This window comes from Danio rerio, chromosome 12 (assembly GCF_052040795.2).
Source record: "Danio rerio strain M-AB ecotype USA chromosome 12, GRCz13ab, whole genome shotgun sequence".
In the NCBI taxonomy this organism is placed as follows: domain Eukaryota; kingdom Metazoa; phylum Chordata; class Actinopteri; order Cypriniformes; family Danionidae; genus Danio; species Danio rerio.
This window is the reverse complement of record NC_141032.1, coordinates 19061448-19086499: the sequence shown is the minus strand read 5'-3', so window position 1 is coordinate 19086499 and position 25052 is coordinate 19061448. Positions and strand designations below refer to the sequence as shown.

At 42.4% G+C, this 25052-nt stretch overlaps 2 protein-coding genes across 3 annotated transcripts in view; both read left to right on the top strand.

Moving 5' to 3' along the window:
* Window positions 1–25052, top strand: part of zgc:174855 — a 59138-nt gene that overhangs the window by 29771 nt on the left and 4315 nt on the right. The window contains exons 2-8 of one of the 2 annotated variants that reach the window (XM_087275350.1): window positions 191–326; window positions 447–569; window positions 894–1046; window positions 1234–1458; window positions 1648–1816; window positions 1931–2045; window positions 2132–2461. In XM_087275350.1, the coding sequence (XP_087131476.1) occupies window positions 204–326; window positions 447–569; window positions 894–1046; window positions 1234–1458; window positions 1648–1816; window positions 1931–2045; window positions 2132–2231 (1008 nt within the window). In that variant the 5' untranslated portion in view covers window positions 191–203 and the 3' untranslated portion in view covers window positions 2232–2461. 2 annotated transcript variants of the gene reach the window in all.
* LOC147841358 (uncharacterized) overlaps window positions 16249–25052 on the top strand; it is a 206412-nt gene continuing 197608 nt past the window's right edge. The window contains exon 1 of the mRNA XM_087276064.1: window positions 16249–20479. Within this exon, the coding sequence (XP_087132190.1) occupies window positions 16373–18853 (2481 nt within the window). The 5' untranslated portion in view covers window positions 16249–16372 and the 3' untranslated portion in view covers window positions 18854–20479. The remainder of the gene's footprint in view (window positions 20480–25052) is intronic.

Sequence of the window (25052 nt, the reverse complement as noted above, 5' to 3'; positions counted from 1 at the left end):
ATCTTTATTTTTTTCTTTCCTTCATAGGAGACATTGCTTGTATTATATTAATGTGACATTTACCTCAACTCACAGTAAAGTGAACTGCTTGTGCTGTTGCCTGTTTAAAGTGTTTTGTTAATGTTTATAAATTTTCTTTACATTTGCTTTAAGGTAAATTTTTTTTACTGTTATTGTTTTTTTCTGTTAGTCCTTCAGGCAGGATGATGTTTGCTTTGCTCGTCACGCTGTGCATAAGTGCAGTGTTTGCTGCTTCATCTATAGACATCCAGTTAGACGACCACTGGAACTCCTGGAAGAGCCAGCATGGAAAAAGCTATCATGAGGTGGGAAGACTGTAGTCTTTAGCCATGTATCAGCTTAACATGAATGAATGATGCAGTGCATGTGTTTATGTTGAACTGGTGCTTTGCAATAGCTGATACTGTATCTACTTTCTACTCCAGGACGTAGAGGTCGGGAGGAGAATGATTTGGGAGGAGAACTTGAGAAAAATTGAGCAACACAACTTTGAGTATTCCTATGGAAATCACACCTTTAAAATGGGAATGAATCAATTTGGTGACATGGTGAGCAGTTTAGTATTACAGTCAATTACAGTCATTTATTTCTCTATCTATATTGCTTTCTACAATCCAAATGGTCAAAGAGAGAAAAAAAAAACTATCAAAATGCAAGATTCATAAGTGTGAAACCAGATCAGAATGTTGTTGTGTTTATTAAATGATTCAATTACAGTCAACAACATCCTAGATTAGAGATTTAAGCCCTGTGTGCTTTAATGAATTTTCTGCAAAATTACTTTAACTCTCAATTTGAGGTGCTATCGATACCTTTTAAAGTACTATTTGTAAGACTGTTTTATTAACATTTCACTACAATTTCTTTAATAGACAAATGAGGAGTTCAGACAGGCAATGAATGGTTATAAGCATGACCCCAACCGGACGTCACAGGGCCCGTTGTTCATGGAACCCAGCTTTTTTGCAGCCCCACAACAGGTTGACTGGAGACAGAGGGGCTATGTTACTCCTGTCAAAGACCAGGTGAGTTTAAAGTAACTGAAAACTGCAAATGTTTTATGCTAAATTAGGACCTATAGTTGCATCTATTACAATTGATCTATTTACAGTTGATCTGGTAAACCCAGTTTAACATATAAATGGCTATTAAATGTCAGTATGTGTATCTGTAGCTTTACTGTTTGGTGACTCTTCTGTTTTTTGGTTTTAGAAACAATGTGGATCTTGCTGGTCTTTCAGTTCAACGGGTGCCTTGGAAGGTCAGCTCTTCCGTAAAACTGGAAAGCTGATTTCTATGAGTGAGCAAAACTTGGTGGACTGTTCCAGACCACAGGGCAATCAAGGGTGTAATGGAGGCATCATGGACCAGGCCTTCCAGTATGTTAAAGAAAACAAGGGGCTGGATTCTGAGCAGTCATACCCTTATCTTGCAAGGGTAAGAATCATATTGTGACGGTTTCTGAGCAATGAAACATTTTCTTTTGAAGACATGGGATTAAACTGCTGTATTTGCAGATTGTGGACAAATGTCATTTTAGTTTTTTAATCTCTTTAAATGAATGTCATTAAGTATTTTAAGACTTCAATGTACCACTTTTTTCTTATTTTAACTTTGTGCTTGCAGGATGATCTGCCATGCCGGTATGACCCCCGTTTTAATGTCGCTAAAATCACCGGATTCGTGGACATCCCCAGAGGTAATGAGCTTGCCCTAATGAATGCTGTTGCTGCTGTGGGTCCTGTATCTGTTGCTATTGACGCATCACATCAATCCCTACAGTTCTATCAGTCTGGTAGGTGCCTGATATCCCTCAACTCTAGTTTTAATTCAGTATTTGCTAAAATTATTACAAACTTATTACTGAACTTACTTTGCCTTAACTCCTTTCTAATATTCTGATCTTTAGGCATCTATTATGAGAGAGCATGTACCAGTCGACTTGATCATGCAGTCTTGGTGGTTGGCTATGGTTATCAGGGTGCTGATGTTGCTGGGAATAGATACTGGATTGTGAAGAACAGGTATGATGCAAACAATCTTTAGTTTTGCGTGTACTAGCTTGATTGCATGTTTTTATATTTTATCATTTCTTTCAACTTTTTTTTAGCTGGTCTGACAAATGGGGTGACAAAGGCTACATCTACATGGCAAAAGACAAAAACAATCACTGTGGCATTGCGACAATGGCCAGCTATCCCCTAATGTAAGGCCACTGGAGCCTTCTCTGCATTCTGAAAAAGTCACGTTTATGGTTTCTCTATTTTAATGTTTTTATTTCTTCTATTTTATCAAGTTGTTCTGCTGTTAGCGCTATGATAGTAGTATTTTAGGAAATTCCATTTTTCTTGTGTTTCATATATTTTTGTTTATCCAAGAATTTTGTACTGGATCTATTTGACCTGCAAATGGATAAATATTAAATATTCTGGCATGGCAATCTCAAGTCTGTACTGTGTTTATTTGCACTTCATGTAGAAATGCCATAAATATTAAATGTTTTAAAAGTGTTTCTTACATAAGACCTGTGTTTAATTTAATGGAGCAGATTAAGACTAAGCTATTCTGATTATGTAATACAATTCTGTATAACCGGATCAAATTACCACAAAAAATCTAAAGGTACAAATCTCAGAATTTAACAATATTGTTTTGATATGCATTAATGGTAACAGTAAGTATTTGCTTGTTAGTTAAAGAAAATACAGTTTTTCATTGGTTATAGATAGTTTATGGTGCATTAACTAATGTTACCAAACATGAATTTGGTTGTTAAAAATGCATTACACTGTAAAAAAAAAAAACAAAAAAAAAAAAAACCTAATTTTACAAAAAATATCTCTAAATTTTTTACAGTAAATTTTTGTCATTTAAAATTATATTCAAAACTTAGTAAAATGACAATCTCTCTGAATTAACATTTAACTGTCATTTTAGGGACTTTATCATTAAAGACAGAATTACAGCAATTTGTTTTATACAATAAAATTGCCATATTATTTACAGTATTTTTTTTCCTGCTTTTTAAAGTATATTTAAAATTACGTAAAATTAAAGTAATAAATTGTAATTACTTGCTCTGTAAAAAAAATAAATAAATAAAAATCGTAAAAAAGGTCTAATGACTGGCAGCTACGGCTGCCAAACAAAAAACATAAAATTACGGTAAAATTTCTTTGTTGAAATAAAGTGCACAATATAACTCATAATAATGTTTACAGAAAAACACTTTATTTTACAGACTTTTCCTCGATCATTATAACCAAATCTGTTCAAGTAAAGTTACACTAAGTTTTTTTTTTTTTACAAAGAAATTATTTATTTAGTTTATTTATTTATTTATTGTTATTATTTATTTATTATTTATTTAGTTATTTTACAGACTTTTCCTAAATTATTATGATAAAATATGTTCAATACAGTTACACAATAAGTGTTTTACAAAGAAATACTGTTATTTTACAGACTTTTCCTATTTTATTTTGATCAAACACCATCAATAAAGTGACTGGACTTAAAGTTCAAGAGAAAACAATGTTATTTAAAATAATTTTCCCTAAATCATTACGATTAAGCAAATGCCAAGCTTTATGAAAATGCCAAGACAAGCTCAGGGTCATAATTTAACAGTTTTATTTTGGATCATAAAGTCTGGAAAAAACATGCGAGATACAACTAATTAAAATTCTAATAAGTTAGATAGAAAATAAGTTATTTTCTTGAGGAAGACCAAAATCCAGCCAGGAGGAGGGAAAAAAACAGAGCAAAAAGTCTTTTGGCAGTCTTCAACTGTAAACAGTGCTGGCAGAACATATTCCCAGCAGAGGGTGTCCCTTTCGTGATCCTTAGACAAAAAAAAGAAAAGCAAAACAACAGCCAGAATAAAGTCACAAACTATAACAGAAATTCAGCAGTCCTGAAGATGCAGCGAAACAGAAAAGCCAACTGGACTGACAGAGAGAGGGAACGATGTCACATTTGACATTGTGCATGTGCCGGGTAAACAGCTCATAACTGCTGACACATTATCAAGAGCCGCAGTAAAACATACATTTAAGCAGGAAGAGAAACAGGAAGAGGAGGAAGTAAAGGTGTTTGTGGATGCAGTGATTCAGGCCCTCCCAGCTACAGAGACACGGTTGACTACTATAATTAAGAATCAGAAAGCTGATCCTATTTGTGGAAAACTCATCCAATACTGTGAGACTGAGTGGCTGATGAAACATGATCTTCAACCTGAGTTGGGAAAGAGAAAATCTTACTATTGCTGGAGAGCTACACCTCTGGGGCCAAAAAATAGTAATTCCTCATTGCATAAGGCAGGAGGTCCTCCATAACATACACGATGGTCACCAGAGTATTGTCAAATGCCGAGTCAGAGCCCATCAGGCCGTATGGTGGCCAGGACTGTCTGTTCACATAAGTCAGTTGGTGGAGAACTGTACTATACTGTATGTTCACAGAGTAGAGCAGAACACAGAGAACCCTTGCTGATTACCCCAGTGCCTGAAAGACCCTGGAAGCGAGTTATTTTTCTGGGAAAAGACTACATATCTCCTGGTTGTGGACCTTTTTTCATGCTACCTTGAAGTAGCCAGCTCAATGTACTGATACTGTAATTGTAGCACTATAAGATGTGTTTAGTCGCCATGGAATTCCAGAGACTGTTATGTCAGACAATGGACCACAGTATAGCTGTGCACTCTTTAAGAATATTGCAAGTGACTATGGGTTTGCAGTAGTGCTGTCAATCGATTAAAAAAAGTTAACTAATTAATCGCACCTTTTTTCAAAAAATTAATCGCATTTAAAATACTGAAACTTGTAATTTTGGCTATTTAAAGGTAAAATTAATGTAAACACAAGACAAATACTATTTAAATTCAAAATATAATTGTTATTAGAATTTTTGTCTAACTTGTAACACAGATTTCTTCACGTAAACAACATACCCACAATAAACCATCAAGATCCTGGCTTGACAGCCATATTTATTACAGAAATTAAAACACAGGCATGTTAATGAAATTTGAATTTCAAAACCAATAAAAATCCCAATTTCAATGCCAATAAAAAAAACAAAAAAAACAATGATTTCCATGTTGGATTCTAAGTGGACTGCAAAAAAATTCAAAATACAGGCATTACAGATATGGAAAATGGAAAATTATAATAATAAACTATTGAATACAAACAGTTGCACTCATTGTAAAGTTTTATTGCTGTGAGTTGAGAACATTAATTATAAAGTAGAAACAATTTTGCTTAATCCTCCTTTACATTCATCCAGTTGCTAAGACTAGGAGTATCCCGCAAATGCACAGAGACTCCCGGATGCCCGCAAATGAATGATAATCTCTCGCAAAGCGGTCATTGCACATTGCACACCCCTCTCCCCCGCATCCCTCCTAGCTCTTCAGGTATGTCACGCGCAACTCACCCCCCACCGTCCATCAGGTACATCTCGCGCACACGCTCCTATTCAGATATGTCGCTCACTCCACCCCTGACACCCCTCAACGGGCCTGACACAGACACACACAACGCGCTGGAGCGACTGCCTTCAGATTTAACACACATGATCGCGTTCATCAAATTTGCTTAAACTAAGCGTTCTTAAGTATTACTGTATTTCACTAGGATTCTGACACAACAACGCGAAGCATACGCTTTCGTTGCGTTTAATAAGGAAACACGCTAAACTTGGAGGGCTCATGCTGAAAGGCAGAGTAATGCCTCGCTACTTCACCAGAGACTTTCTGAGTACATGTACATAAGACACCAATACTCCGATTTTAATATGATTAAGATTATACTCTTATTAAAATTCTACCATGTAGCCTAAGCAGTTATTTTATTACCTTTAAAGGAACACTGAGTCACGAAATGCGGAGGATTTTCTTTCTGTTCGCCATGCGGTATCAACTTACAACAGATGTCGAAAGTTAAAAATGAAACACCTGAAATTGCATAAAACTCTGGATAACCTGTGATGCAACTAAATGTTTTATATTGGAACTTGCCTTCAAAAAGTGCTTCCTTGGTCTTATCCACATTTTTTTGCATGTTGAACACACCTCCACGAAAACAGGAAGTAAAAAAACCCTGCAACTGCCTTAATTGCATAAATTTTTTTAACGCGTTAATTATTTAAAATTAATCGCATGCGTCAACGCACTAATTTTGACAGCGCTAGTTTGAACACATTACTAGCAACCCGAGATACCCACAAGCAAATGGAGAAGCAGAGCGTGCAGTGGCAACAGTAAAAGGACCATGAAAAGGAGGCGGAGAGAAAGCAAAAGCTTTTCTGACATATCAGGCTATGGCTTTATATAATGGCTACTCTCCAGCACAACTCCTCATGGGGAGAGTACCTTGCACTTCATTACCAGTTTCCAAAGATTTTAAAACCTCGATGGCCAAATATCAAGGGGTTCAGGAAGTGTGAGAGGCGAGCAAAAGACAAACAGCGATGCTGGTGTGATATGCGCCACCGAGTACGTCCTTTGCCAATACTGAAACCTAGACAAAGTGTGGGGCTGCCAAGAGAACAATCTCAAGGGACAGTCATGAGTCCAGCGGTAACACCAAGATCCTACATCATACACACTGATGAAGGACTGCTGAGGAGAAACCGCACTCATGTGCGGGCAATGCACCCAATGCAACATCAAGAACTCACTGAACCCAGAGACACAACCCTTGACACAGGTAACACCGAAACTCATATCTATCCTGTAAGAGACAAGGATAGGTCCAGAGAGTCTCATGTAACAAGTTCAGGCAGAGTGTCACGACCCACCTGAGCGTTTGAGCTTGTAAAGAGGATAGAGGTATGTTCAAATGAAAAAAAAAAAGTAAAAAGAAAAGAAAGTTGTTTGCTTGAGTTCAAGCTCATATTTAGAGATGATGTCACTTGTAGTGGAATGTTTGTTTTTACAAGTAAATGTTAGAAGAGGGTTCCAACTTAAAAGGGGAGGTGTACCATAAATGATACATTGGAAGCGGAACATATGAATGTATGATGTTGTTCAAATCTGTAATGTGGTAACACAGTGGTCATGACGTCAGTTCCTGAGTAAACAAGACAGAGTGAAGCAGCTCTCATGTGTCCAACTGTTATTATAAAATAGTGTACGAATACACACACGCACACACGCACGCACACACACAGTCGGAGGATCATTATGAACTGATTACATGGACTTTAAGAGCAGTTTTGTAAGTCTTTTAATATGGTTACTGTGAACATTATGATGCGTTTCTCTTTTTTGCCTTGCTTTATTTTTTAATTGTTTACGTTATTTGCTGCCGGGACTGACCATTTGCCTGTTATTTGACCATGACTCTGGATTCCATGCATACATCTATTTGCCCCTGTGTTGAAAGTTGCTTGCCTGGCCATCTCATTGCCATGTGTAATAAACCTGCATTTGGATCTGCACTCCTTCATATTAAAGTTCCATTTCATTTTTCATCAAGATTTGGAACTGAATCATTCAATATAACTTAAACCTCTACATGTTTTACAGAAATACTATTCAATGAAATGTAACAACTAGTTTTTAAAGTTGTGAGAATTTAAATCAGTTGTATTTCGTATGTTGTTTTTTCCAGGCTTTTTTGATCCACAATAAAACTGTTAAATTACGACCTTGAGCATGTCTTGGCATTTTATTTAAGAAGTTTGATCGTAATGATTAAGGGAAAATTCTTTTAAATAACATTATTTTCTCTTAAACTTTTAGTGCAGTCACTTTATTGATGGTGTTTGATCATAATAATCTAGGAAAAGTCTGTAAAATAACAGTGTTTCTTTGTAAAACTGTAATTTTGTAACTTTATTGATCAGATTTGATCATAATAATCTAGGAAAAGTCTGTAAAATAACAGTCTTTTTCTGTAAAAATTTTTATGAAAATATCTGTAATTTATTATTGTTATTATTTTTTTTGCACTTTATTTCAACAAAAAAAATTGACCGTAATTTTGTGGTTTTTGTTTGGCAGCTGCCAGTCATTTGACCTTTTTTTTTACAATTTTTTTACAGTGTAGTAAATGCTGAACTATGATCAATAAATGCTGTAAAAGTATTGTTCATAATTAACGTTAATAAATGTATTAACTACCATCTAATGAAACCTTATTGTGAAGTCTGACCCCATTACTTATCATTTTAGCTTGTCAGTACAAATGTGTAATGCTAATCAAGTGTAATTCGCCGGTTAACCCATGCAAAAATAGTTTATCTGAAGATAATTTCAACAAATCAAGGCTAGACGTGACCAAATGAGTAAGCATTTTAAAATCAAGGCTAGACGTGACCAAATGAGTAAGCATTTTTTTTTTTCTTGAAGTAGAGCTGTTTAAACTCTCCATGTGTGTTTGGAGGACATAATTGTAGAGACCTTGACTGTGTATACTGAAGTTTCAAACGGGGACATAAAGAGATTGTGGTGTGTATTTTAGTTGCCCTCGAAGTCTGATTCAATGGAAAATTCAGCCTGTACCTTATTACATTTTACAGTTGAATTCTTTTAAAACCATTTACAATAAAGGGAGTTATTTATCTTAAAACAGTAATTAAATTCCTTTATTATCTATCCTAAAACGTGTTTTGTTATGCTAATTTTCCCCACTTTTTATCAGCATGTTTTTTCAGTAATTTTTCAGCAATTTAGATTCATGTTTCAATGACCCCCTCATGGTTGAATGAAATGTTCAAACAGTAGAGAGTAGCAGTGTGTAAACTGCATATAGATGAGTAAATTCTGTCAATTTTGTTGAATTATTCCTTTAAAGGGCTAAACACAGTAAAAAAGGTGGAAAACAACCCAAACACAATGAAACAGAGAGCCTGTCTCAAATACCACAGTATGATGATTGAGCCGGTTGTGCTTTTTTTGCTATTCTACTTGCAGCAAATCTACCTGATTTAAAGTCTACAAACCGGGACTCCTGTTGTGTGATTGATGCATCCTCATTTATAATTGTGCACACTGCAGCTGTGGTGATTCCAGCAGTCATGAATCATGTAGTTCAATATACTATGAAAATGCAGTGTATCACTTACTGCTTCTTGAAGTGCAGTTCTATCACAGAGTTAGAACAGATCTTTTAATCCTGGTTTCTTCGCAAATCCTGTCTTGTTTATATGCATTAATATCACTCCAATATAATTGTGGACACACTATACCAACACACGTTTGACAAACAGCATCCAAAAATTGTTTTTGCATCATAGACGCTCTTTTACAAAATGTCTCTAAGTATATTATGGACTAAGTATATTAATGACCAAATTTGCATAAAGTGCCGCTAATGAGCATGTTGCACGAATTGCTCAAGATGGAAAATCTGAACTTTAGCAGACATTCATGCCACGTTAACCAATTAAGTGTTTGCTCTTGTAGGAACGTGATTATGACGTAGTGCCTGTTGGTGCGATAAAGGGAAATCTGTGACCCTTTACACACTATGAATCATTTATTAAGCATTAGCATCTTGTGAATTCATTATTTGTTAAAGGGTCATGACGCCCCCCACTTTCAGTTCAGGTCCACCTCAGAATTTTTTCAAAAGATGCATCATAGTGGGCGTGGAGCTCCGCGAGCAAAGGGCAGGAGCGGACGTGGCCAGCAGAGCAGAGGAGAAGGAGGGGAGCCAGCAACTGTTAGTGATGGGAAGTTCGGATCATTTTACTGACTCGGATCTTTGAGTCTCGTTCATCGAGATAAACAAATCTTTTTTCAAGTCATTTCATCATTTGGTTCAATTTGCCAAAATATTATTAAAATGTTATGAATTGCTTCCAAACAAATCTACATCTAGCCCAAAAGGTTGATCACACAACAAATAAGTCATAAATAGAATACTATAAGAAGGAGAAAATAATAATTCAATGTTTACCCGCTCTTTTGTCTATGAAGGTATTTTCTATGAAGGTTTTCTTTGCTCAGCTCACCTCTTCATGTTTTCAAATGTCAGTGGTTCGTTCACGTTACACTGACAGTCACATATAATCTTAACCAATGTACACAGTCTGAGTAGATTGGAGCCATGATAATTAGTTCACCTTTCAAGTCTTCTGGTTCTTGAGTCGTTCGTTCATCACATGACAGAATGACTCAAATCCGAGGACTCGAGAGATGAACTGTTCAATTCTTTTCCCGCTCTAAATGCATATGATTGGCCCGTGAGGAACGAATGACTCAGACCCGATAGAGGACTCGAGAGATGAACGGCTCAATTCTTTTTCCGGCTCTTAACTCATATGATTGGCATCTGCCTTTCAGCGATGAACGACTCAAAAGACTTGAAATGAACGATACCACCTGCACAAATGTGAAGAACGAATCACTCCCTGATAGCATTCATAGTTCCAGGGTCATATTGAAGATTCGTTCTAAATGAACGAATTGTTCATGAACGACCCATCACTAGCAACTGTCAGTCAGTTCACAAAATGAGACACAAACCATGCGGAGACCCATGATTTTATAATTTACAAAGTTAAAATGCAAAGAAATAAACAGTAATTTAATTCCCTGCTACATTTGTAATTTCATATACACAACCACAATTTATATCATTATAAAGGTAATCGTGTTCATATAAACACTAAATGAGGACTTTTCCCTCAATCCCCAGGTCTGAATGCAGACTTGATGGTAATTTGGAGGATTTAGGCGAACACAGCAGCACAGCGGCCAGGTCGGCTTTGTCTTCGGAAAGCAAGTGCTCATGAATATTTAAGAAGCCGGCTCTTCTCATAGTATAAGAAATCTCCGCTATGAATAATAATGAGAAACCGACGCGTCATCTTTGCACTTGCAGTTCTGCGCTACGTCACCGATTTTGATCCCACCCCAAAAATAATTTTAAACCCAGAAGCTGAAATTACCTGACAAAAGCTCAAAATTACCCAGTTTTCCCCACAATTAAAGCTAACAGGTGCTAACATTGTCCTGACTGATGCTCAACACACACAAATCTGTTAAAATCTCAAAAAAAGTACTCGAGGGTTTTGTGAACCTTTAAGCATTACCTCTACATTAATAAGCATTAGTAAGCAAATTATAACTGCAGTTACAAATGCAGTATTATTGACTCAAAAGCACATTTTCAATGTAAATGATGTAATTATGAAAGTAATTGTACTTTCATAATTTGTGACTTTTCATTACTAAATTCAATATTGCATTATTTACAAACCACTTGTAATTAAGAGCTGTTGGAGGTTTTTAGGATCAATCAGAATGAGTGATGATTAATAAACTATTCAAATCAATGTCTATATATCTTATTGTTCAGGCATATATTAATGGTTATTATGTATGTTAATACATGTTTTATTAACTCAACCACATGCAGTTTTGTGACCTAATCTAAACTGAGGACTATCCATGATTTATAAATCCTTTATAAATGACAAATAAAGGCTTGGTATCAAATAAAAAAAAATCTTGCAATCTTATTTAAAAAGTAAAATTACTTTAAAGTTTAAACACTGCTGAATAACGAAGTGTCAAAATGCGTCAAAAATTGGATAAAACAACAACATTATAATAATTTAACAATATAATAGGATGTAATGTTTACATGGTACAGTAATTGTATTTTAGATAAGGTTGCAAGAATTATTTTTATTTGATACAGTTTTATTTGTGTATCTTCAAACGAATAGAAATTAATAATTTTGTTTATGATTCTTTTTTTCTGTTTAGAATTTATCTGAGCTTTTAATTCTCATTTATAAGGGATTTATAAAAGCATAAATAGTCCTCACTTTAGATTAGGTCACAAAACTGGATGAAGTTGAGTTTTTAAAGCATTTATTAACATACAAACTAACTAGTAGTACATGCATAAATTATAAAAATGATAAATGTTAATTTGAATAATTTAAAAAAAACATGTAATATCTCATTCTGAATTATCTTAAAAAGACACCAACTATGCTTAAATAGCTGATTTGTAAATATTGCAATGCTTCATTTAGTAATGAAAAATAAATCCTTTACAAATTACGAAAGTACAATTATTAAGCCCATTATGCATAGAAACCAGACAACAGCCAAATGAATTGGGCTCAACTCAGTCTGACGCACCGCTGAAAGCTTCCAATATCCAGGTACAGTTTCCTCTGGAGGAGTGGATGAACTTGCAGAGCTGGGTGCATCAACACTGATGATCCTGACAAGGGCCTGCCCTGCTATGGTGATTACCAGTTCCCAAATACCTGTGGAGATGGACAAAGACCAGGAGTTAGATACAGTTATTTAAAACATTTCCTGCAGAAAATAGTTTGCAGTTTTATCATTAGAACCCAGCATCAAGACACATACAGAGTTCGTAGGCTTCTCTGCTCATACAATCTCAACTCAACATCAGGCATAATCGAACAGAAGGTCACGGACTACATTGCACATCTTAGGTAGAAAAATTGTAGTTGGTCAAAATATAGATAAATTTAGACAATCTCCACGTTTATGTAAAATTCAGTGCAAAATCTCAATAAAAAATAGGTACAAACACAAAACTAAGGCAAAGACAGGTTCTAGACTAAATTCAGCAAACACTAACAAGGAGACATAAACATCCAAAACAAACCAACCAAGATTAGATGAGATGTTAGCAAACAAGGGGCAGGTGTCCAGTGAACAGTCAAGAAAATGAGGATTAAACCATGGTCACTCTAGAGTTGTGCTTCTGTCTTACGGTGCTATGAAAAGGGGTGCGATTAAACAATATGATTAGACATTAAAAAAAGCAAGCGATTGCTCCATATCTAAAATTTCTGCCCAGAAAGGTCATGTTTTGATTTTCGATTGGTCTGATGGAGTCACATGGTGCAATTTCACTGGCCAGAGTTCACAAAGCTTGACCTTTGCAATGCAGCAAACTGCGAAACTTGTTTTAATGGAAGTCTATGGAGCAAAAAGTGTAGTGTGGCTGGCATTCGACAATCTAAACAAGAGGGTGTGATAGCTAGACACAATGAGGCAGGATAAGCGGAGCACATGGCTAATGCAAAAAAAGACAAAGCCATGTGCTCAAGCACAAAACAAACCAAGAGCCATTAGCCACCAGGGGTCTAAAAGTGTTTTGGGGGCCTAGAGAAGTTTTGAAACACAGACATTTATGTTGTAAAAGTGAAAGTGTTAATATTTGACATTGTTTCAACCGTGAAATGAACAAATGTCATTTCCACTACATCTCAATATAGAGCTTTTATTTCAAATTGAAATAAATTATAGCGGTCAAACATTGTATAAGATCATTTTTGTAACTAGTTTAACCAATCTTTCCACAATCAATACAATATTTATACATTTGTCAATTAAATAAATTGGTCCTGGACCAAATGCTGAATTGTACACCTGTCACAGAGTAAACTTTTTTTATTAATTTGGTTTAGAACTTATTAGAAAAGTAACAGTGTTTTCTGTGAAAAAAACGATAATTATTCAAATATTATATTAATTAATTTTAAACTAAAAAGTATAACACATCTACTGGGGCTGGACAATGAAACTGAAAGGCCTGGGTATAGAGCACAATAATTCATTAGTGGGGCAGCGTGGTGGTGACACAGTGGATAGCGCTGTCGCCTGACAGCAAGAAGGTCGCTGGTTCGAGCCTGGGCTGGGTCAGTTGCCGTTTCTGTATGAAGTTTGCATATTCTCCCCGTGTAGGTGTGGGTTTCCTCCTGGTGCTCTGGTTTCCCCCACAGCCCAAACACATGCAGTAAAGGTGATTTGGGTGAGATAAATCTCCCATAGTGTATGTGTGTGAATGAGAGTGTATGGGTTGCAGTCGGAAGGGTGTCCACTGCGTAAGACATATGCTGGATAAATTGGTGGTTTATTCTGCTGTGGTGAACCCTCATGAATAAAGTGACTAAGCCGAAAAGAAAATGAAGGAATGAATTAATTAATAATTCATTAGAATGGTGTCGGACCTCCTTTTGCAGACAATATACCATCAGTTTAACTCGGGTATGACAGATACAGTGTCCAGTGAGATTTTGAGCCATTCTTTACATAGAATAGTGTTTGTGTCACCACGTGATGCTGCTGGAGTTCATTCCCCCAGATGGACTCATCAGAGAATAATACGTTTCACATTGTCCACAGCCCAAGATTTTGGCTGCTGCACCATTGAAACAGGCGTTTGGCATAGGCAAAGGTTTAGCTATAGCAGTCGGCCATGTATTTGGAGTTGAGCTGCACATTTAATTCTGCAGTGAGTTGGGCAACTGTGGTTTTATGTTTTTTCTTTTGGATACAATCAGGGTTAGCACATGGACAATCTTTTCAGACAGCTTACTCTTGCATACAAAGTTACTCCTGTTGAATGTGGTTCTTCTTCTTGGTGGTGTGCTGACATTACTCTGGATACCATAGTTCTTCAAACATTACGAAACCTTGCTGTCATAGTCACAGATGTGCTAGCGATACGCACAACAACAATGTATCCTCTTTTGAACTAATATGTCACCATTTGACAAGATGGTGTGTGCATTGCAATATTTTAAGCAAAACTGTGCTATTACTCTGCTAATTAAACATTCACAATCTGCTGTTAAGTGTGGAATGAAGATGAATGAAGACTGGCCACTAGCTGCTCAAATTTAGCCATGAAACCAACACTAAATTGGCCACCGATTCAGTTTCATTGTCCAACCCCTGTACTTCCGCAATCCATATAAATTGTTCCCCTTCGGTTGGGGAACTTCAGTGCCATGAATGGGAGGATTCGGATCAGAAGCCGCTTATCTGGAGAGTATTGAACGGGCCAATGAATGAAATTAATTGGCAGCGTAAGCTTGCGCAGGTGTGCGACATCTGCAATTATCTCAGCATATAAGCACACCTGAAGCCAGCAGACGCCATCCTTTTCGCTTCAGATCCTTTCTGAGTGAGTCGATGAGGGTTCCTCTTGCTGATCAGCACTTCAGAGCGAACGAGTGTGTCTCCCGGTCCAGAGTGGGTCTTCGCGGTGGCAGACGGTCGAGCTGGGTTACTCCCTTGCCTGCGGTTCTTTGGGTCCGGTCCTCCAGAGCGGTGCGTATAGTTGCAACTTTCCTAAAAGAGCAACACAGTCGTGCAGCACGTCCTTTTCAGGATGGCGCTCCGACTGTGCGTTTCTGGATGCGGGGGTTTCCTGTCTCCGGATGATGGACACGATCACTGCATTGCATGTTTGGGGGTCCAGCATGTTAATGCGGTGCTCGCGGGCGGTTCATGTCGTCATTGCGATGCCATGACCGTTGCACAGCTAAGATCGCGGCTAACTTTCGCAAGAGAGCGAGCCACCCCAGTTGCCTCCTGCTCTAAAAAAGCAGCGGGCGCTCGGGCAGATCTGAGGGTTTCAGCGGGAGCTAATCCGCCGCCCACTGGCTCGCGGACCTCTTGCTCCTCACGGCGCTCCATCCAAGCTTCGGGTGGTGAGAGTGATCCGTCTAACCAGATGGTAGCTCTCACACTCGCTGACACCGGAGATCAGATGTCCTCCGCGGCATCGGAGGGTGGGCTTTCACTGTCCGACGAAGATCCGGACCCGCTCGCCCCCTCCGGGCAGGTGAGCGCTGTCAAATCGGATCCTGAAGCGGACATGTTAGCCGTGCTTTCCCGGGCTGCTTCGGCCGTGGGGTTGGAGATGGTTTATCCCCCAGCTCCGCGGCCGGACCGACTAGATGGGTGCTACGTAGAGGACCAGAAGGCGAAGCCTTCGAAGCCTCTCGTCCCCTTCTTCCCGGAAGTGCACAGTAGGCTCACGCAGTCCTGGAGGGCACCTTTCTCTGCCCGTGCTGCGAGTGCCTCCGCCCTCACCGCCCTTGACGGCGGAGCTGCCAGGGGGTATGAGGCGATCCCGTCAGTGGAGCGCGCTATCGCGGTCAATCTTTGTCCGCGCGGCGCCTCTACGTGGCGGGGTTTGCCCCGCCTCCCGTCCAAAGCCTGTAGGTTGTCTGCCTCCCTCGGAGCCAGAGCTTATAAGGCTGCGGGCCAGGCTGCTTCTGCTTTGCACGCGATGGCCACCTACCAGCGCTACCAAGCGCAGGCGCTGGCCGAGCTGCACGAGGGCGGGTCCAACCCAAGCTTATTACATGAGCTGCGCACCGCGACCGACTATGCTCTTCGGACTACTAAGTCCGCCGCGTGTGCGCTGGGGAGGACGATGTCCACACTTGTGGTTCAGGAACGCCACCTCTGGCTAAACCTGGCCGATATGCGCGACGTTGACAAAGTTCGCTTTCTTGACTCGCCCATATCCCAGGCTGGCCTGTTCGGCGACACCGTCGGTGAATTCACCCAGGAATTCAAGGCGGTGAAAGAGCAGTCGGATGCGATGGGCAATGTCATCTATCGGCGTGGCCGTAAGCCCGCTCCGCCCGCCGAGCCATCCACCTCCGCTGTTCCTCGCCGAGGGCGCCCGCCAACGAGTGCTGCCCCGCCCCCGCCTGCGCCTCCGGCCAAGCGGGCGCGGCGTTCACCTCGAAAGCAGGCAGCCCCTCCTGCCCAGGGCGCCGTTAAGTCCGGTAAACGGACCGCGAAGCGTCCCTGAGACAGGCCATCCGGAGAAGAGGAAACTTGCTCTTTCCCCGCTGGAGGGCGGGGCCCCGATAACAACGGTACTTTTCAGTGCCACCAAAACATCAGTAAAAGAGCACTTTTTCCCTTCCCCGGATGTGACTGCACGAGTTCTGCCAGTCCGGGACGCGCTGCCTTCCGGCTCGCAGACTCTACGTGCTTCGCCAGTGGCTCACAAGCGCTGGGGGGACGGTCTCCCTTTCCTCAGCCCTCCAGCCCCCTCTCCGGAGTCAGGGTGCGGAGCCAGAGCGAATCGCTCTCCTCCAGCTCTTCCGCGGGACCCTCGTGCTTCCCGGATCAGCACACCCACTCCGCGCTGCCCCACCGCTGGTACGTCAGCGATTGTAGCGATGACTCCATTAGCGAGGGCTCTGCCTGCCTGGTTAGCGCGGGCCAGCCCCTCGCGGTGGCTCATACGCACAATCAGACTCGGTTACGCGATTCAGTTCGCGAAACGGCCCCCCAAGTTTACGGGCGTGTATTTCTCCAGGGTCAACCCCCTGTCCGCCCCTGTCTTGCGAGAGGAGATTGCTGCCCTCCTGGCGAAGGGTGCAATCGAGCCGGTTCCTCCAGCCGAGATGGAGAGTGGGTTTTACAGCCCATACTTCATCGTACCCAAAAAGAGCGGTGGGTCACGGCCAATCCTAGATCTGCGCGTTTTGAACCGCTGTCTGCACAAGCTGCCGTTCAGAATGCTCACGCAGAGGCGCATTCTCCAATGCGTTCGTCCTCGGGATTGGTTTGCAGCCATAGACCTGAAGGACGCGTATTTCCATGTCTCCATTCTTCCACGCCACCGCCAATTTCTGCGGTTTGCGTTCGAGGGTCGAGCGTGGCAGTACAAGGTCCTCCCCTTCGGGCTCTCTCTGTCTCCGCGGGTCTTCACCAAACTCGCGGAGGGTGCCCTAGCGCCCCTTCGGCTCGCGGGCATTCGCATACTCAATTATCTCGACGACTGGCTGATTTTAGCCCACTCGCGGGAGCAATTGATTATGCACAGGGACAAGGTGCTTCGGCATCTCCGCCTACTGGGGCTTCAGGTCAACCGAGAAAAGAGCAAACTCGCCCCCGTGCAGAGGATTTCTTTTCTCGGGATGGAGCTGGACTCGATCACCATGGTAGCGCACCTCTCCGAGGAACGCGCTCGCCTGTTGCTGAACTGTCTGAGGGAGCTCGACAGCAAACTAGTGGTCCCACTGAAGTTCTTTCAGAGGCTCCTGGGGCATATGGCATCCGCAGCCGCCGTCACGCCGCTCGGGTTGCTCCATATGAGACCACTTCAGCACTGGCTTCACGATCGGGTCCCCAGACGCGCATGGCACGCGGGCACACACCGGGTCTCGGTTACTGCGCTGTGTCGCCGCGCCCTCAGCCCTTGGAACGACCCCTCGTTCCTACAGGCCGGTGTGCCTCTAGGACAGGCGTCCAGCCATGTTGTTGTTTCAACAGACGCTTCCAACACGGGTTGGGGGGCCGTGTGTCGCGGGCATGCGGCTGCGGGCCTCTGGAAGGGTGCCCAGCTGCATTGGCATATCAATCGCCTAGAGCTGTTGGCAGTGTTCCTCGCTCTCCACCGCTTTTTACCGGTGCTGGAGCGGCAACACGTGCTGGTCAGGACGGACAGTATGGCGGCGGCGGCGTATATCAACCGCATGGGGGGTATGCGCTCTCGCCGCATGTCTCAGCTCGCCCGCCGTCTGCTCCTCTGGAGTCACCCGCGGCTGAAATCGCTGCGCGCCATTCACGTCCCAGGCACGCTCAATCGTGCAGCCGATGCGCTCTCACGACAGCTGTTACGCCCTGGAGAATGGAGACTCCACCCCGAGTCTGTTCAGCTGATATGGGCGCGATTCGGGGAGGCCCAGATCGATCTGTTTGCTTCCCCCGAGAACGCTCACTGCCAGTTGTTTTTTTCCCTGACCGAGGGCTCTCTCGGCACGGATGCACTGGCCCACAGCTGGCCTCGGGGCATGCGCAAGTATGCGTTTCCCCCAGTGAGCCTGCTCGCGCAGTTTCTGTGCAAGGTCAGGGAGGACGAGGAACAGGTTCTGCTAGTTGCGCCCCTTTGGCCCAACCGGACCTGGATATCAGAGCTCTCACTCCTCGCGACGGCCCTCCCCTGGCGGATCCCTTTGAGAGAGGACCTACTCTCTCAGGGACAGGGCACCATCTGGCACCCTCGCCCCGATCTTTGGAACCTCCACGTGTGGTCCCTAGACGCGAGGAAGACTTAGGTAACCTACCGACTGCGGTGGTTAATACCATCACTCAGGCTAGAGCCCCCTCCACGAGGCGCGCCTACGCCCTGAAGTGGAGTCTATTCACTGAATGGTGCGTCTCTCGCAGAGAAGACCCCCGAAATTGCCAGATTAGTGTTGTGCTCTCTTTCCTTCAAGAGAAGTTGGACAGCAGGCTGTCGCCCTCCACTCTCAAGGTTTACGTGGCCGCCATCTCCGCTTATCATAGCGCGGTAGCTGGCGGCACCGTGGGAAAGCATAACCTGGTCATCCAGTTCCTTAGGGGTGCTAGGCGAATTAATCCATCTCGCCCCCCTCTCATGCCCTCTTGGGATCTCGCCCTCGTTCTCACGAGTCTGCGATCCGATCCCTTTGAGCCACTCGAATCAGTATCTCTAAGATTTCTGTCCCTGAAGAAAGCTCTGCTGGTTGCGTTGGCCTCCATCAAGAGGGTCGGGGACCTGGAGGCATTTTCGGTCAGTGACTCGTGCCTGGAATTCGGGCCGGATTACTCTCACGTTATCCTGAGACCCCGCCCCGGTTATGTGCCCAAGGTTCCTACCACCCCCTTTAGAGATCAGGTAGTGAACCTGCAAGCGCTGCCCCCGGAGGAGGCAGACCCAGCCCTTTCTTTACTTTGTCCAGTTCGCGCTCTGCGCATTTATGTGGACCGTACTCAGAATTTTAGATCATCTGAGCTGCTCTTTGTCTGTTATGGCGGTCGGCAGCAGGGAAGTGCCGTATCGAAACAAAGATTATCCCACTGGATTGTGGATGCCATTTCACTCGCTTATTCGAGTCGAGGTCAGCCGTGTCCCCCGGGAGTACGTGCACACTCCACTCGGAGCGTTGCATCCTCTTGGGCGCGTGCACGCGGCGCCTCTCTAACAGACATCTGTAGAGCTGCGGGCTGGGCGACACCCAACACATTTGCAAGGTTTTACAATCTGCGAGTGGAGCCGGTTTCCTCAAGGGTATTAGGTAACCCTTTGGTGATTGAGGAGACAACTCGGTAGGGTGTTGAAACACGCTTGCTGCGCCATTCTCCCTAACACGGAGGTACGTGCGCCTTTTTTATCTGTCAGTAAAGTTCCCCGTCAGGTGAGCCCTGCAGATTCCTCCGTGGCCCCCAGCACTGACTCAGCGGAGGAGTCACTTGCTGGCCCACTACGTTGTAGGTCTGCCCGCTGGTCAGCCCGCGTTTTGGGTATAGGTGCCTGCTATGCGTGATCCCCACTAGGCGATCCCATATGCTTATTCCGCCACGGTTAAGTCCCCCCCCTGGGCGGACCCGTGTCTTCCCTCTCCGCTAACCACTCTTTGCTATGCGTACTCCCCCTTTTTAGGGCTAGTCCATAGGTAAATTCTGCCATCTATCCCCCCCTTGGGTAACGGATGGCCTCCGCAGCGTCCTCCCTATCGGGATTGCACGCTTCCCAACGTACTGTCGTATTCCTAGAATTATCTAGATGCTCACGACTTCCCAAAAAATATATCTAAATCCGTAAAACTTCTGTTGAAGTAGGATAAATTAGGGCCAGGGACACGTTGGAGGACCGCGCCCCCCATGATGTGGGTGCGTCACGCTTGCTTGACTATCTCCTCATCGGGGGTGTTGGTAAGGTGCAGTCATTATGGCGCTTTCCATATTCTCCCATTCATGGCACTGAAGTTCCCCAACCGAAGGGGAACGTTCGAGGTTACAGAAGTAACCCTTCGTTCCCCGAGGAGGGGAACGGAAGTGCCATATTCCGTCGCCATAATGACTGTCCCTTAGCTGTTTGAAAGTCTCTTCAGCTTAAAAGGATGGCGTCTGCTGGCTTCAGGTGTGCTTATATGCTGAGATAATTGCAGATGTCGCACACCTGCGCAAGCTTACGCTGCCAATTAATTTCATTCATTGGCCCGTTCAATACTCTCCAGATAAGCGGCTTCTGATCCGAATCCTCCCATTCATGGCACTTCCGTTCCCCTCCTCGGGGAACGAAGGGTTACTTCTGTAACCTCGAACGTTTTGTAACCATAAATGTACCACCACATGCTGTCTTTTCCACTACAGGGGGCAGTGTGGTGGAAATGACAGTGGTGGAAATGACATTTCTATAGTTTATTGTGAAAAACATAAAGATAGTTTCACTGATTAGCTTTGATTTTATACTAGCATTTCATGTATACAAAACACTCTTATTTTCCTTAATTTTGTTTGGTTTTTAAAAACACCTTAAAAGGCACAGCATGTTTGGAAATGAAGTAGAATAAATAAGTGTTGTTGATCTTTTTTTTTTATTCTCTCGAGTCAGGAGGTAGGTTAAAGGAGCTGAGAGGATACTGTAGTTCTTGATAAAGCGTCCTTTAGAGTCTTTGGTTCCCTTCCATTGTCCAGTGTGTCCACTTTACTTTTCTTCAAACTGACCCCCCAGTGGTGATCATGTATCCGACGAAGGAGATTGAGGTTTTGTGAAACTCGCATTTTTCTGCTTTTAGGAAGAGTTGATTTTCTCCGAGACGCTGGAGGTCCTTCTGGACATGAGTCTGGTGTTCTGTAATGTTACGGGAATAGATTAGGATGTCATCTATATACACTATAGTAAAGCGATGGAGGAAGTCTCTAAAGATTTTATTCATAAAGTTTTGGAAGATGGAGGGACTGTTAGCTATGCCATAGTGCATGATGAAGAATGAGTAGAATTCATTTTTCTTGACGACGGTGAGGAGACTGGATGATCTCTTCCTTGGTAGGTCGGGATATCTTGCAGTCGCCTAATGGTGAGTCCTGTATGGTGGTTATTTTATATTGAATTTAGATACGTACAGAAGGGATTTGATGCTTGGTAATGAAGTGAGAAGAAAAAAGTTACCAGCCGCTCCAGAATCCACCAGCACATCTATGGGGACAGTGCGAGAATTAACAATTAATTGAGCTTGTATATCAGATACATGAGATATGGAGGAGGGAAGTATAAGAAAAATGAGGAGTGTAGTCATTAATGGTTTAGTTGCCTTGCAATAGAGTTATTAATTCGTCGTACAAAGAGGGGAGTGAGTGGAACAGCCGACAGCTCTTTGAAGTGATTGATAAAGGATTGGTAGGTGGCCATCACAGGAGTGCTGGCATTCTAAAGAGCATCCACCCATTGTAGAGCTCATCCTGTAAGAAGAGAAAGCATAAAAATTACTTTCGAAATCTCATTTGGAAACTGGTGAGCATTAGCCTCAATATAGAGAGTATTGTAAGAGAAATCGGATCGCCTGAGTAGCTCATGGGGCAAGCATGGGGGCATTCTTGTGATGACCACAGGAATGATATTGGCACTCATGGGAGCGGAAGGTAGCGTTTGTCACATGGAATGTACTGTCCCAGCGGATGGATGTGGACAGCTTCTGGTTAGCATGGCGCTAGTCTCCATTAGCTGTCTATAGTTTTTCTTCAGTCTGGTATACTGTCACAGTCACACAAAGAAGACAAAGATGGTTATACATTTATGGGTATTTATTAGAACTATGCAGCAGATGCAGAGAGATGAAGCAGGTATGTGGTGTACCAGAGGGAGAGCAATCTCACACACAGTTATGGTAAGCATCAGATCTTAAGTCAAACACCAGTTAAGCTTAGTCATTTACCTTAAACAACTGTATGTGCATCTATAGGCAAAGAGGGACATCCACAGAAGAAGACGAAAAGAAGAGGGAGAGTAGATGAGGTGAACCATCAAACTTTGATTCCAGCCAGTGAATGAGTGAAGGAGGTGATTAAATGTAGTGTGTGATGATTGCAGGTGCGGGTAATTTGTATTCTAGTGATTGTTCACGGGTGTGGTGAGAGGTGGATGGTGAGGGAGAGTTGTGATTGGAGCAGCAGGAACGACCCGAGTGTGACAATAAAAAAAGTATGCTCCAGAGTTTCATGTAATTTTGACGGTTTCATTTTTAGGTTTTAGACTTCAACTGCAGTTAAGCAGTTTCACTTTCATTCAGGCACATTTCCTTAATTCTCTCACGACAAACTTTGAGGGATGAGTGTGAAGTAAGGACAGGTGGGAAACAGTTGTTTTAATGGAGTTTGATACTGCAAAAAAAAAATTTAAAGAAAACCTCCGCATTTCTCGAACAGCATTTGTGTTGGGTGATGGAGGGTGTGATGAGTCTCCTGGGATGTGTGTCCTTTGAGATGTGGGTGTCAGTGGTCCTGTACTGAATCAATAGGTGCCGAGAGTATAGTTTAGCATTAGGGATGTAACGGTATTGTAAATACCGTCATACCGCAATATTATTTTTTTTCGATATTACCGTAGTCGCATGACTCGGTAAAACTATAGGTCTTCTGAGAAAATTTGCTCAGGCGAATGAAGCGAACGGGAGGTACCGGAAACTACAATTCCCATCAGCCCAGGCTTGGCCATAATCCCTTGCGGTCTGTTGTCGCTACAGATCCAGTAATGCGGAAATGGAGTGTGCTGCTAGAAGCGGGGATCAAAAAGAGCTGGAAAACCCTAAAGCGGGTGTTGTCACCGCGCGTACTGAATAGTGGTGTCGTCGCGCGAGTTCTTATCAGCTGTATTGTCGCGCGCGTAGTGAATAGTGGTGTTGTCGCGCGAGTTCTTATCAGCTGTGTTGTCGCGCGCGTAACTTACTGTAAAGCGGGGACGGAGGGTATGTCGCGTCGCGGGGGCACTTTTGATCATTTTGGAAGGGAACTTTCTATCCAAGACTAAAAAGGGCATGTGCACTGCACTGGTTGAGCACTGTGTGTGCACGTGCCTGCAAGTTGGGGAATAGGACTAATAATCAGTCATGGGGACTGCAGAAACACAGCACACTGTTCAGATTGATGCAGACATGAGATCTCTATCTCACTCATGGTTTGTCTTCTCAAGTGGGGGAAAGACAATGCACAACGTTACCCACTGCTGTCAACCTGGGCCAAGTCATATCTCTCTTGTCCCAGAAACCTCAGTTCCAAATGAGAGGTTTTTTTTTCTGTTGCAGGGGACATTGTAAATACCCAGAGATACCAGCTTTTACCAGATTATATTTATATGATAATTTTCCTTTTAACCCATCTCTGTCTAAGTGAGTGAGTGATTAAATGTTGAATGTGATGAGTTTTCAACACTACTAAATTGAAACTTAATTTTTTTACATGGTTTAATATTTTTTTGTTGTTAAAATTGAAGTTCCTGTTTCAAAGCTTACAGATAGATGGCTAATTTGTATGTCATTGACACTTTTGGCACTTTTTTGGAGTATTTTCATAAGTTTTGTTTTTTCCTGTAAATGATTCAATAAATACCGTACCGTGACATTCATACCGAGGTATTACCGTACCGTGAAATTCTGATACCGTTACATCCCTATTTAGAATATCAGAAAAAAAAAACTTTTATGTTGATGCACCATCTAATTTAATTTAAATATCTTAACATTCTTAAACTGCAACAGAAATGCATATGCATTCTAACAGTGGTGGGAAAACACTTGTTTTAAAACATTTAAAGCCAAACTGGATTTGTGGGGATGGCGCATGAACAGAGGCATAATGGACATGTTTCAAACATTTGCGAGGATTTTGTGTGAGACTGAGCCTGCGCCTTCACTCACCAAGCTGGTGCACGATCTCCAGTCTTTGCTGTAAAAGGAGTTTGAGCACACCTTCCCAACCTCAAAGGAACCACAAACGGCCAAGAAATTGATACGTGACCCATTTGTCAACAAACCAGCTGAATCCAACATGTCCTTGCAAGAAGAAGACCAACTGCTGGAGATCGCAAATGACAGCGGCCTTAAAACAGTTTTCGAGACAACAACTCTGCCGGTGGATTAAAGTCATGGCAGAATACCCAGAGATCGCTAACACAGTGCTGAAAACCCTGTTGCCATTTCCAACATCCTATCTGTGTGAAGCGGGGTTTTCTGCAGTTACAGCCACCAAAACAAGTCAAAGGAGTAGACTGGATATAAGCAACACACTTCGGGTGTCAATAGCCCCTTTCACACAGTGATACAGGTAAATATATGGAACATTTCCGTAATGACTTTACCGGTAAATTCAAAAAAGGCTGTTCACACAGGCGAGGACGTTACGTAATTTTTCCGAAAAAATTGCAATCACACATCCATTCCAAAATACCTGTAATTCTGACATCATTAACCAGACATGACCTCTAAATGCCTGCACTTGTATTTTTCAACATTTGAC